Raw genomic sequence first — 14,974 nt, 5'->3', positions numbered from 1 at the left:
ATTTAAAATTAATTGTGATAATGTACAGAACCAAAATAAGAAAAAGGTTGTCTCTGTTCAAATATTTATGGACCTAACTGTATGTCTCTTATAGTACTGTACATGTTACTTTGTTCGATTTATATAATCTCATTTTATATAACACATAGTATAATGTTGCTTTACCTGCTAAAGTCTTGTAATGCACACATTATTCAAAAAATAAAGAAGGTGGCAAGCCACTCTGGTCTATCAGTAGCGTATGCTCATGTCATGTGCTTACCACCAATGTGTCACCTTTGGACAGACAGGGCCACAAGAGAGTGCTATGGCTTGCACAGAAGTGGTGTGAGCCCTGAGAAAGGCCAAGGCACAGAGTCTAAGCAGCAACCAGGTCGCTGTTGCGGTCCTTTGGCACACTAGGGTGGGCAGGATGATACACGATACCAAATCACTAGGATGAAGAATCGTCAAGGATAGCCAGGTTCGAGGCAGGCTGCAAGCAAGAGGGGTCAGGTCACAAGCCAGGGGTCAAATACCAGGGATCCAGAAAACAGAGAGCGATGATACAGGGGCCACCGCAGACACAGGGAACACAGGAGGCACTGGAAGCGACAGGAGGCACAGATGACACTTGGATAACCGCAGACACTGAAGAACACTGAGGAACACTGGAACAGCACAAGGGAACTGGCTGAGAAACAACAGACTGGGCAACAAAGGGTTAACACAGGAGCTGGACAGGGAAAAGCACTGAAATAAACAACAGGTGTAAAGGAACTGCTCAGCAGAGCTAAGAGGCTAGTGGAAACACAATGCTGGGTCTGAGATAGCTAAATAGCCAGGGATGATTGAGAGCCCTTTTCCTGATTGGCCGGCAGCATGGGTGAAACCGATAAAACTTGGGAGAGCAGGCACGCCCAGGGTCAGAACTGCCCACATGCGCAGGAGAGAGGCGTCTGCGGTTTGGCAAGGAAAAGGTAAGTGTGACACAATGAAACAAGGAACAGCATTTAAGGGACAGTAGTTGTATTTTATGCTCTGTTAAGTCAGTTTAGTAACAAATAGTAAAATACCCAAAACAAAAAAAGGTTTAGCTTACTAAAAACCATTCACAACTAAAATTTGTATTTACAAGCTCACACAGTGTGATAATCTGTAGGCTTTATTTCTGTTCCTGAATGACAAAGAGGCAACCTAATGCCGACCTGCATGCGTTTATAAAATGATTATGCATCTCATCAACTCTTATTGATGAAAGCCAAATCAATGCTAATGCTTTATAAGTATTGCCATCTCTATGCTTTTAAAAGGTTTGACAGTCATTTCTTACCAGTTATAAATAATACAGCCCAGCATGTTAATGTTTCCTGCATTAGTCAATGAGCTAATCAATTGATTTAAGTGGGGTCACATATAATGCACTTTTTCCTGTAGAGGTCTTTCACTGAAGTCTAAATATGAAACTCCCATGATAACCATTAGAAGAAGAGAATTTTTAGCAACTAAGACGTGCATAAATGAATGATCTAGGGCAGACAGCTACGGATATATTATCTGCCCCATGCAATACTATCAAGCATATTTGCATATATACCATGGGATTGGTTAACTAAAAAAACACCTTTTCTCTTTGCATAGTAAATATTAACTTTGCTAAATAACCAGTATAATTTCTTTAGTAAACTAACCTCATCTGATAATTGGGTATGTAAATTATTTTATGCAAGCAGTTTAGGTATGTGAAAGTGACTTGGCATCAGCCTGTTTCATAGCAGATTATAGGAGCAGAATAGCATAGAGGGAAGAGAATGACAGGGACATGAGCTCATCAGTCTGCTTCTTCTCCTTTTACTTTCCTAACAAAAAGGTGGAGAAGAACCTGTAAATGTTACTTGCCAAATGTCATGTCTGCTCCTTTGTCATACAGAGCTACAATATGTGTAACAGTTGTTCAAATCTCAGAACTGAATAAGAAGGAATATAAATTTGTGCTCCTATATTTATGACCTGTCACATCTGCCCCTAGCATAGATTACTTGTGGCTGAGCCAACATGAACAGCACCATTATCACTTACTATCACCTTTATCAAGAATCCAGTCTATAGCAGTGATTTTTTATTTAGCACTGAAACCAGCGTATTAAAACTAGGAGTAGCTTAAAGCAGTCTGAGGAAATCAGCAGTACCAAAAATTGGATGAGATAGATAAGATAGTATTCTATGAAAACATGTCCGCGGTTTATGATACACAGTGCAAATGCCATCCAGGTATCGTTTAAAGATTCTTTTATTGCTGCCATCTTTTTAAACCCCTAAACATCCAATTGGCTAACATTTTCCTGTTTTCCATGACAGCTGCAAGAGATTTTATTATTGGTAATTTGGTCAGTTGAACATTCAATAGGAATTCCTATAGATGGCACTAGGTGGCACCATTACACTACCTGGGAGCAGACAACCAACCAACTTTAGACTTATCTGTGTTATATAACATTTTGTAGCTTTTTAACAAGAGATGTGATGTTAAGTCATTGCTGTAAATACAAACTCTGTGATGCATTTTGTTTTCTATTTTTTGTTAGTTTTTCATCCATGGAGAATAGTGTAGAAGTAACAAATGTAACAAAAAGTCAGTGGTGGCATTTGTAACTGTGCAGGTAGGGTATATGCCACTCATGTAAATTGTGTGATATGGCGCTATGCTGATCCATGAGAAAATTACACCAATTATTGCCAACCATCTCCATTCATAAATAAAAACTCTGGGAAAACCCATACTTTGCAAGTGTAGGGACAAATGAAGAAATTTCAAGCAAGAAATACTTAAGGTTACGTGTATGTGTTTTCAACAAAGATGGAGGGTGTGCGACTGCTGTGTGACACTTTTATCTATTTGCTTTACTTAAAAATACACACACACATATATATATGTATGTATATATATATACAGATCAGTTTCAGAATAGCATACGGATGAGACAAAAAATACATAAGTATAATGTGATTTACAAAACACATTGACCATGTGCCCTTGCTAATAAATAATTTTATGATTATGACTTACAGTAAGGTACAGCAGTACACGGTTGGGAAAACAGTCACTTTCATGACATTTATACCTATTAGCAGTGAAAAGAAGGGCAGCTTCTCCTATATTTGCATAAACAATAGCTTTGACCATCTGAAACACATGAAAACTAAATTAAATTTCCGCTGTGGAGTGAATCTACCACATTGTAATTTATCTGATAGTGTTTCCTTCTGTAAAAGATTTCCAAATGTAATTTGCTAGGCATTATCTGTTGATCCTGATGCAATAGATAAAACATAATTAAGAGTAATGTGAGATAGAGGAAATCAAAATAAAAGTCAATTCTAATATTGGTTCACACACAAATGGTAATTTTATTTTATTCAGCCCTAAATTAGGGATCCAGCCGAAATATTTTAAAAATGATTTTAGTTAAAATAAAAGTGAGGAATGTTTAAAAAGTTTGATTGCACTGTGTTCCTTTCAGCAGCCTTCCTACTTCCTGCCCCAGTCACTACACATGTGAGTACACACAAGTGAGGGGAAACTTCCTAATTGGGTTTTTATGTTGTTATGGGGTCTACATGCTTGAAAAAAAGCCTCATACAGACATCCGATGATTGTCACTGAAAACCATTTTTCGTGATTTTGATCACCATTTTGTTATATAGTGGGGGGAGAGGACAAGCTTATTTATATGAATATACACAGCTCAGACAAAGCACTACCAGCTACCTTACAATGTGTAAGGTCCTCTTGTGCCATGAAAACAGCGCCACCTGTCAAGTAGATCCTTTAAGTCACACTGCCTCCGCACACCTGCCTTATTTCTATAGTGTATCCTGCGGCATCCCTTCCTCAGGTAAGTGACACACATGCACATGGGCATCCACATGTTCATAAAAAATACATGATTTATTGGACCAGGCCACCTTCTTCATTTCTACGGGACAGGAATTCATTCATTTCTGGCAGTCAGCTATGCGAGCATCATACACTGAGCTTTACATGTTACATGTAGATTAAATAAAAAATTGTGAAGAGCCAAGTAATTTTTTTCCTTCATGTAAAAAAAGTTACCTGTCTGATCACAAATTTTTAATACCCACCTCTTTTCAGTTTACTATGCGCACCGCCATCTTCACCCAGTCTGGCTTTTTGGGCATCTTGATGGCCACACAGAATGGCGTAACTCATAAGCATGCCCGCTGGTGTTCATTCACATAAAGCATCTACTGAACAGTTTGCAAACAGACAGGTAAGTATGGTTTATTGCAAAAGGGACATCACTTGTCCCTTCTGCAATAAAAAAAAATGCTTGCAATTTTTTACTTTGTAACTATAGATTCAATTTAACGCTACTGGTGGATGAACTTTAAAACCATACAACCATCTGAGATGACTCAATATCTAATAATGATAGGAAACATATACGGCTAATACCTAAAGGGCATCAGATTATGGGCCTAATGGTAATATAGCCCACTGTATCTATAAGCTCTTAACTCTTTAGCCTCTCTGCCAACATCTAAGGCCTTGCATATTCTCCCATCTAGCAAAAAGTCCTTTTAACAAAAGGAACTTTTAAGAAATTCAGAGAAGTCTTTTATTAACGTTCTAGAGCATGGGGTGTCAAACTCAAATACACATGGGGCCAAAATTAAAAACTTAGACAAAGTCGCGGGCCAAACTTGAAACTGAAATAGCACTGCTAATACAATTCCCTGCGTCTATAAAACAGTCCAATGCGGGGCCACGCATAGGCATAGAGGCCGCTGCTCCATAGACGTGAGTGATGCCGGGAATTGTAGTAGCGGCACTATTTCAAAGCAGAGGTGGGCCAGCTGCAATTCATATTTAGGATTCCTTTGGGGGGCCAAAAAAAAACATTGTGGGCCAGATTTGGCCCCCGGTCTATAGTTTGGCACCCCTGATCTAGAGTGTTGTGTCTTTTAAATAAAAATATCCAGCATTTAGAAACACATCAAACATTTTCTGCTTCTGTGACATGCAAATAACTAAGAAACAGCTACTGATTTTCATATTAATATGGTATTTGGTTTGCTTTACAAAAACCTTATTTGCGGCGTTCATTTTGCTCAGCTTGAAATGTAACGACTATTAATCATTTACAATGTGCATATGCAATCATGTGATTTGTTCTAATAACTTATGAAATAAATCCCCAGAAACAGATGGTGAGGAGGTGTGTTGTTTACCACATGACAATGAAACGGAGGTATCTTTGCTGTACACCATTCTGGCAGTTTTATTTAAGTATACAGAACATGGAATTGTATGTCAGAATAAAGTCCGAAGTTTGTGTCATATACTGAAGTGTTTGTGTTGAAATTAACATTGCACTGTGACAGGAGGCCATACTTTACCAAGGGAATCATTCACTTTGTGGCCTTGCATCTAGACTAGCTATTTCAGATATTTCCTTCCTTCCTCAAGGTTCTCTTTCCTCCATTCCTTCCTACAATGTATCCCCTGTGGTGTATTCTTGAAGCATTTGGATTGAACACTAGAGGTTATATTTGTTGATGCAGGACATATTGATATTCATGGTTCAGTGCATTCTTCAAGCACCGTCACTCATATGCCTTCCAGAAAACATCTGACATTGTGAGCAAGGAATCTGAAAGTTTCCTGATTCTAAATTTTAAAGCAGTGGTACAATTAAAAATCTTTAATATGCTATTAAATAAAGCAGAGCAATGCATTGTGATAATGTACAGCATTCCGTTCATGGAAACAAGCAGCCTACTTAATGATTATGGCATTTTAAACATTGCTTTTTTGCTTTAATAAATATAACAAAAAACAATACAAATAAAATGTTAAGGATAATTCATGGTATTTAGTATACAGTGCAAATAAATTGATCAGGTAAAGGCTTTTCATTACTTTGGACTGCAACCTGTAAATATAAACTGCACGAAGGTGCATATTGCATGCACATGTAGGGTTATATCCCTAATCCATTCATTTAGTTTCTGCATCCATAGTTGAGCCCTATACACATGTTGGATTTCTTCTACTGGAAATGATCTTTCTTGATACTTTTTAGTGACAGGAGAATTAACTGAGATATATACATTTGGCCTGATTTATTAAAATTCTCCAATATTGAGAAGACTATCATAGGAGAACCTGAGTGATCCAGCAAACCTGGAATGGATCTGGTCCAGGATTGGAAACATTTGCCAAGTAATAGCAAATAGTTGCTATTTGTTCCACTCCAGGGTTTGCTGGATCACCCAGGGTTTCCTATGATAATCTATCTTCTCCAGTCTTGGAGAGCTTTAAAAGATTAGGCCTATTACACACACAGATTGTTTGCTTCTAAAGCATTAATTACATCAAGAAAGTTTAGAGATTGTGCTTTCACTGTTTTTCTTTGAAATGCGGTTACTATAGATCCCCATACATTTAATAAAGTGTTGCTTAAATCCTTCTATTCCATTGTTTTTCCACTAATACTGCAGGAAACAATCATGTAAGGGTTTCACTTCCTACTAGGTTTTAATTAAACACTTTAAGTTGAAAACATTAAAATTTGATGGTATTTCTAAACTCAGTGTAGGTGTGTTTTAATTATTATTTTACTGTATTCTGTGAAGAACACCATGTGGCATTGTAACATGGTGGGTACAATCTTGATTTTATAATTGTTAATTAGGATTGGGTCTGTGGCCATTTTTGTTCAGTAAGATATTACATTTACAGTCTGCAGTCATCAAGAATGTCTCCTTTGCATTGTATTTAAATAGCAAGCATACAAAATACCATAAAAGAACACTTTTCTTGCTTAAATTAGGGTACCTGATTGATTTTTTGGATACACAATTATGCTAGCTACATAGCTAAATAATAAATGAAATGGTTTTTGTTAGACAGATCTGTGCCTAATACTATAGAGGATTACAAATCCACATGGTTCAGCCACATTGCCTTGTAGAACAGTTTATCTTTAACCAGATAAAAATGCATTCTGTTTTTTCCAAGAGACCACAATAAAAGGGTATTAGGGTTTTTTTGCTTGTGGCTGCAAAGAAAGACTAAACTAAAGCATTGGCCAAGACATTATTTATGTCAGTGCATCGGTGTGTGCTCTAAACTGACATTCTTGGTTAGTCTGTAAATGTCATGATCCCCCTGCCAATGAATATGTTTATACAGTAATAACACAGCAAAATATATTACACACATATACACAATACATTATGTTTATTTAATTAACCTAGTTATAAACATTAAGGCCACAAAGCTTATAATATCTCAAGTAAACAGTAAAGTCTACAGCAGATACATACATATGTCTAAATCTAAAATATGTTCTTACACAAATCAAACCAAAGGGATACATGGTGAAGTAGTAAGTGAGCAAATAACAAGTGAGTCATATGTTTCCCTTAGGACCTGTGTTGACAGGCTCTTGTTCAAATCAAATGGGTTTTGCGTTTCCTTTTGAGCCTGGGGGTAGTAGAAAACCCACTTGAGACAGGTGAAATGTAGGTCAGAAGACTACTGAGGGCCAAATCAACCTGGTAAAAAAACGTCTAAAACTGATGGTAAACCAATGCCAACACAAGCCAAAACCTGTTGACACCGGCCTTTGGGGCACCAAAAAATAGAAAATAGTAAGCTTTGCAGACTTTATTCAATGCCTCTGTTGCTATAAGAAGAACTCTCTATAAACAGGAATAATCAGAATGGCTGTAGATTTCCTGTTTGATGTGAAGGGTACAGGCAGACATTATTGATACCTCTTACTTTGGAATTTCTCCTCTTCATCCAAAACCCCAAGATATGGTTTTACAGGATTTACATTTTAATTCTAATATAAAAATAAGATCACAAACAACACATGTGATACAAAAACCAACCAGCCATCATTGTGCACAATAGACTCCGTTACCCCATGTATAACATTTGTTATGTGCTACACTCATTGTGCATGCGCTACACATTTTTTTGTATTAGGTAATTGTATATAGTATAAAAAGAATAGAAGTAATCCTATTTTTTATTATATAAAACAAATGTACTTTACATACACACTTCACCACAACAAGGGAAGTGTGAAATCAATTCTAGGCAAAGGAAGCAACCTGTAATAAAGAATTTGTCTATTCACCCTGGGGATGCAGCTTGTGTTAACATGGGACCTGCCATCTCACTGGAAACAGCTCGCATCTCACCTGCCATGCTGCTATTTATGTTTTCTACTTACACATGAAAAGCACAAATAAAGAATAAACTGTAGTAAGTTACCAAAGCATGGAAATGTTAATACTGGACCCGTGTTTACCTAACTTCACACACTCCAATGTTTTAGGTATCTTTCAGAAAGGCAACAAACTAGGAATTCCCTTCTAGGCAGCTGTGTCTGCAAATCTTCATTGTAAGATCTCCTCTTACCTCTTGTTTTAGTAACAGCTGTAAAATGCTGGATTACCATCACTTTCAATTTTGGGGACATTTGTTACTAGGACAAATACAGAGCATGCATCTACCCATTAGGAACACATATATCAATACAAAGGCTATACAAAAAATATATATATTTTGGTCTTACATACACTTTAACTAGAACACTGAACCAAACATTGGTTGGAATGAGACTTTTTAGTACGGTCGTTTTTAGTATAACCTTTTCTACCTGTTTTGGGTCTGGCATAGTAATAAAAAATGATACTAATACAGAATTATAATTTTACAGAATAACTTTCATTCAGCAAATATATATCTTCTATTGTGGTTCCAGTGGGCAATATAGTGTAACAATTATCAGCTCCCTCTGTCTTTAGAATGAAAGAGAAGTGAAGATGCTAAGAGCTCTCTGGAAACTGTAAGACTAATTAGGTAGACAATTTATAGACAATGTCATCATCCTTTAAGAGGCAGGTGTACAGAGCGTTGAATTAGAGACCTCAGAAGAGCAAGAAGCAAGCTATGAGTACAACAAGGCTACTGCACACTGATTTATTGGTTTCTCTGGGTTAATGTTACATGGAATATAAAGTTTGAGACCACCTAACAGGTAAGATGTTGTCTTTCAGAATCAATATATGTACATTTGTATAAGATGCCGATGCAATGATGTGCAGGTAAATGTGAGAGAAAGAAAAGATTAGACCCAGAAATGGCTTTAATGTTTATGCCATATACACCATATTTTCTGGATAGCTAGCATTTTAAGCTTTTCTTTCGCTATCTTGCAGAGCTTCTAATAGAGTGTTTTATAAGTCATTTTGCTTGTATTAATTTTACATGAATCCTACCTGATGCAACCTCAATCTGACATAAGCAATCGTATTCCACATTTATATGGAGGTCTAGCTAAAATTCTTAGTTTCTCAATTTAGTGGGAAAGGGTTAGATTAGACGTTATTGTTGTCTGTGTCCTTATTGGGGTGATTTCACTTTACTCTCTACCTTGGTAAAGTGACAAATAGTCAGAGGAAACCACAAGTGGGTAATACCACTAATTTACAGTGCTCAGTGAATTTTTTTATGTAGAATCCAGTAACAGATGGCCAACGATGGGATTTGCTATTACTTTCTTTCCTGTGATTATGATAATTGGGAAATTTTGCCAGCAGGGACGCTGCAGATAAATTGTGACAGAAGTTGAAGCCCTACCCCCTTATCTACTTAATGAGAATATGTTTCTGTTATTGTACTTTTACTGTATTCATTGCAGGTGCTTGGAATATACTACAGAGCTGCAAAATACAATAGCACTGGTACATCACACATTTTTTATATGTTATCAAACTAAGGTCATGTTTTGTTAAAAGAATACTGGTCATTTCACATGTACTTTTACCATACAGTTATTTTTTTTCAGAGCTTAATTGCTTTTACACCAATGGAAGAAAATGATTGCCTGTTCTGGGTAACTGTTGACTGTATACCAGGATAAATAAATCCTCATTCATATTATATCAAGCAGAAGTTTTTGGGTATATAAGAAAAACTCATATAGTAAATGCCGCATTTTATGGCATGTTAGTGAAACCAAATAACATGTTAGAGGCACATTAGGATAGCAGACATGTTAGGAACTTTTTTTTACCTAAGCAGCTCATTCACCCTCAAGTTTAAGTTTATCCACGCTAAGTATATCAATCCCTACAAGTATAATAGGAAACATACAAGGAAGAACATGGAGAGAACGCCATTGCTGATCTCCTGAAAAGGCATTTTATAGTGATGTCAAAACTCAGATATTTTCCAAACTAAAAAAGCTAAAGCCATCAATTCTGCATGACAGCTAGCATTTAAAGGATAAATCAGTAAAAGGGAACACTGCCTGCTGGCAATAGGTTTGTAAGGACTGATGGGAGGAAAAGATTGCACATGGCTACAATGGTGACTGATCCTGCATAAAATAAGTAAATAGACATAAAATTTATATCTCTTAGGGTAGGAAATGGAAACACAGATCACATACAGAATTGTTGTGTCTAAAGAACAGAATGTTTCATCATGGGATTTGTTTTGTTTTTCAGATGTTGAAAATGGATGTAAACAAGCTGAACACAACATTGCTCCGGAAGTTCCGTCAGGGAGTTGCTGCAGCTTTAGGCTTGATGCCACAACAAGTACACATCAATCGGCTCAATGTAAGTGGATTGACTGCTGTAGTGTTGTTAGCTTTCTATACAGAATAAATGTGTTTTACAAAATGCACATCCTACTTTTTCAACCAATTGTAATTCCTCATCTTCTTTGTGGCTTTTCATTTTTTCTTCCTATAACTAATAATAAAATGTCTTTACTCATTATTATACTTTTGTCAAATAGTGACTGTCACCTATTTTGCATTTAATTGCAAAACTAAAGTTGGTAGGGGTTCCTAAATTGCCTATATTGACATATTGCCTAATATTGATATTACAATTTAGTAATTACACTGATGCATTCCAATTTAATCTCTTGCCTATATTGATCACCAGTGCAATGTATTACAATTTAGCCACTGATGTATTGCAAACTAAATTTACACTGTATGTATTCTAGGTAGGGATTCTCTAAACGCCAAAAAATATTTCAGTGGTTCCTTAAAAGTTTGAGAAAGGCTGATTTACCCAGTTGTTTCCTTTGCATTGGTTTCATCCATCTATTACCAGCCAATCTTTACCAGGCCTAGGCTGCTAGGATATATTCTCATCTATATTAGTTATAATAAAAAATCATGCTTTGTTCATCCATGTCTAGTGGAGCTCTTATTCATCTCATGTAAATGTCTGCATTACCTACCGTGTGCACTAAGTAACAGGCAGAAAGATATTTCACTAATAATCAGATATTCCAGTTAATGGATAGTTCACCAGTAACAGGTCCTTTAGGAATAGTAGCAGGCAGATTCACCAGTAACAGGAAGATTTTCCGATAGCAGGTGTAAAGTGACAGTGGCAGAGAGATTAATGGGTAACTAAAGCAACAGTTATAGGTGCATTCACCAATAAATGGTACAACAGTGACAGGGTAGGGAGATTCATCAGTAACAGTGACATTCAGCACTTTAAGGTCTGTTTCTGACGTAACATTCACTAGTAATAGGTTCCTTAGAGATACTGAGATTCAATAAAAACCCTGCTGGCCATGTGGAGGTTTCAACACTGTGCACAGTGGATTGCACCTTCCACAACTTTCAAGTCTCCACCCTATCTCTCTCATTCATCTGGGTAAATAAAGGGTGGGGGCATGTATTTGATATTCTTGTTTCCCATTGAAGAGTTTTTTGTTTTTTTTTTGTAAATGTGCATTGTCATAGCTCCTATATCTTCAGCAGAGCTTTACAAAGTCCATAGACTTGTCACTAATTGACATTCACAAGAGCTCACAATCTAATGTCCCTACCATAGTCATATGTCATTAACATAGTCAGACTGCTAGCCGCTGAACCATCATAGATAAAATTATTATTGTCTTAGTTTGTATATTGTTTAGGTTCAGACTACAAGATCTACTACTGCAGTTATCTGCAATAAGTCACCCCTTAATCGGTTAACATTGAAACAAATAGGTTTGTCTATTTGCCTTTTTGTTTTTTTGTGATTACCCACTCCAAACACTAACAGTATGTTGAGTCCAAAAGCTTTTACAAGCATTAGCAAACTTCCAACAAGCCCAGAGGTTGCCTCCTGTTACCACTCACGGGCACCTGTTGGCACCCTCTTGGCACCCAAGAACAGAAAACACTAGTCTGAACTAGCCTAATGGTCTAATAAATTCTCTATTACAAACAAGCATTGCTGAGTTGTAATATTGGTACTCCCAGTCATAGCTCTGCCCTATAATGGGAATATTCAGGATTTGGCATTGTTCTGTAGACATGAGGATTCATACATCAGAGAGTCATAGGGCATTCACAAGATGTCACATTTTATAGTGTTAACTTTCGAGCAGATAACATGCATGTTTTAGTTGTTAGGAATTCTAGCTCTATCAGAAGGTCTTTCACATGACTAATCATTTAGGTAAGCTTTGTTACAATTTTTAAAACATTAATTGGATCAATTAGAATTTTCTTTTACAAAAAAAGTTCAATAACTCATTCTCAGCACAAAAACATTTTCAATGTTTTCCAAGTGCCTTGCTGGATTACCTTTAAAATATTCTTTCCCATTCTTTCTCGATCACCTCAAGAATTAGGGGGGCAGTGCTGCACCCTTTTTTTTCCTTGTTTTTTTTTTTTTTTTTTTTTAAGTGTTGCACTTAAAAAAGCAAACAAACAGAATTTTTCACCTTTCATAAAAGGGTTGTCTACCCCTTTATGTAAAGTGAAAATTCTGAGCTTAGGTACACTTTAATGGGGGTTGCTTTCTTGCAGCAACTTCCTCCTTCCAGAAGTAGTGTTAACTGTGTGTGACACCTTCAGTGTACACCAGAACACAGAAAACACACAGAAAAACGGCAAGAGTGGATGGGTCTGATTTACAGGGTTACTGTCTAAAGTGGGGTGCATATATGGATTTTTTTTAAATGAAAGTCCATCTGACATGTGTGCCTTACACATACTGCTCCGCTTGCCACCTGTTACTCAGACCTTTGATAGGGAAAGATCCCCTTAGCAGCCAGGATTTCCAGCTAAAATTCTCCATAAATCTCTAATTCCAGTTTTAATAAAATACAAGGGGATCAATATATTTGGCTTTGAAATTAAGTTTATATTATTACAATTGCATGATTGTTAGTGCAAAGTGTGGTACATTTAGGGTCTTTTCTGGCTGGTGAATGAAGGAATAACCTTCATGTCTATGGGCCTAATTTATCCTGGTTCAGGACTGAAAACATTTGCTAACAAATAGCAAATAACTTTTGGGAAATCCATTCCAGGTTTTCTGGATCATATAGCTTTACTGATGAAAGTGGCTTGGAGAGCTTTTAATAAATCAGGCCCTCAGGAGCCTTCACTCAGCTGTCCTATCCTTCCCAGCACCTAAAGAGCACCACCCTCCCTTTCACAGGACCAGGCTCCACCCACCTTCTTCTAACAACACCAGGCTCCACCCCATCACAGCATCAGGCTCCACCAATACCCTCCTACAACACCAGGCTCCACCCATGTCTCTCTCATATGACCAGGCTCCACCCACCCCCCTTTTACAGCACCAGGCTCTGTTCACATTTGTCTCACCCTCCTCTCACAGGCTCCATGCATCCTCTTCCCACAACACAAGTCTCAACCCCATCACAGCATCAGACTCCACCCATCTCCTTTCACAACACCAAGCTCCACCCACCCCACTCACACTAGGCTCCACCTACCTTTTTCTTATATCACCAGGCTCTACCCACCCTCCTCTCACAACACTTGGCTCCACCCACCCCACTCTCACAAAACCAGGCTCAACCCTCCTTTCTCTCATATCACAGGCTCCACCCACCCTCTTCCCACAACACTGGGCTCCACCCACCTTCTTCTCATAGCCCCAGGCTCTGTCCAGGTTCTTCTCACAGTGCCAGGCTCTGCCCATCCTCCACCCACCTTCTTTCACTTTGCAGGAACAGAGACACTCCATGCCACAGGGCAGCTTTGTAATTGCATATAATTCAGATGTGATTATATATAGTGAGTGATGTTTGTATGTTTATATACTGTATATACAGCAGTACAGTATGTTTATGTATGTAATACATTCATATGTGTAATGTTTAGGTTATGTGTGTATGTTCATATTTATATGTGTAATGTATGCCATGTACCCTGCATTACCATGATGCACATACCTGTGTGGGCCCTAAGATATAATAAAGTTGTCTCTAGGGATCCCCCCTCCCACCATGGATTTAACATCCTCATTGCATCACAATTTTCTTACATAAACCATCAGTCACGTGGTCAAAGCTCATTCTTAATAGGATGACGTGTCTGCCCATGATATTGGCACTTCATGTTGGCTGTCCATTGCCAGGATCTTCAAAGGGTCCAAAGCTGTCATAATGAAAGCTGATAATGTGACCAGACTGGGTTCTGACCATGTGACTGGGTTCAGCCATAAGTTACGACTCATTATTCCCAATGAGGGTACAGGATGGTCCCCCTATTAAATTTCCATAAAAACATAACCAAAAGGCAATGCCCAAATTTCTTGTTTTTTTTTTTTTCACTAGTTTGCATTTACTAACAAAATTCACCATTCTGCAGCCTGGGAATCAGAAAAGTCATAAGACACAAAAATAGCAGAGCATTTTGAATCATTCTCTAACCTATAAAATGTATCATTTCAAAAGATCTGCCTTATTGCAGGTGATGGAGTCTGAGTCATTTCCAATTTATATCCCCAATATATCTAAAACTGACCCTGCTGGCATGGAGTTCCACTATAAGACCTGTGAATGTTGACCAGACATATAGACACACTCTAATGTAACAGTCAGTTCCTGGGAAATGTTTTGTAAGAGTAACTTCTGCACTTACAGTAACCAGAGGTAGTCAGT

General features: G+C 37.5%; 1 protein-coding gene across 1 annotated transcript in view; it reads left to right on the top strand.

Annotated features, from left to right (window-relative positions):
* The window catches only part of PTPRR (protein tyrosine phosphatase receptor type R), a gene marked incomplete in the record, with an annotated part of 85,590 nt that overhangs the window by 15,948 nt on the left and 54,668 nt on the right, over positions 1 to 14,974 (top strand). The window contains 1 exon segment of the mRNA XM_072401367.1: positions 10,537 to 10,650. Within this exon segment, the coding sequence (XP_072257468.1) occupies positions 10,537 to 10,650 (114 nt within the window).

Source organism: Pyxicephalus adspersus, chromosome 2, assembly GCF_032062135.1.
Source record: "Pyxicephalus adspersus chromosome 2, UCB_Pads_2.0, whole genome shotgun sequence".
Classification (NCBI taxonomy): domain Eukaryota; kingdom Metazoa; phylum Chordata; class Amphibia; order Anura; family Pyxicephalidae; genus Pyxicephalus; species Pyxicephalus adspersus.
Note: the sequence above shows the minus strand (reverse complement) of the source record. Positions and strands in the feature narration are given on the sequence as shown.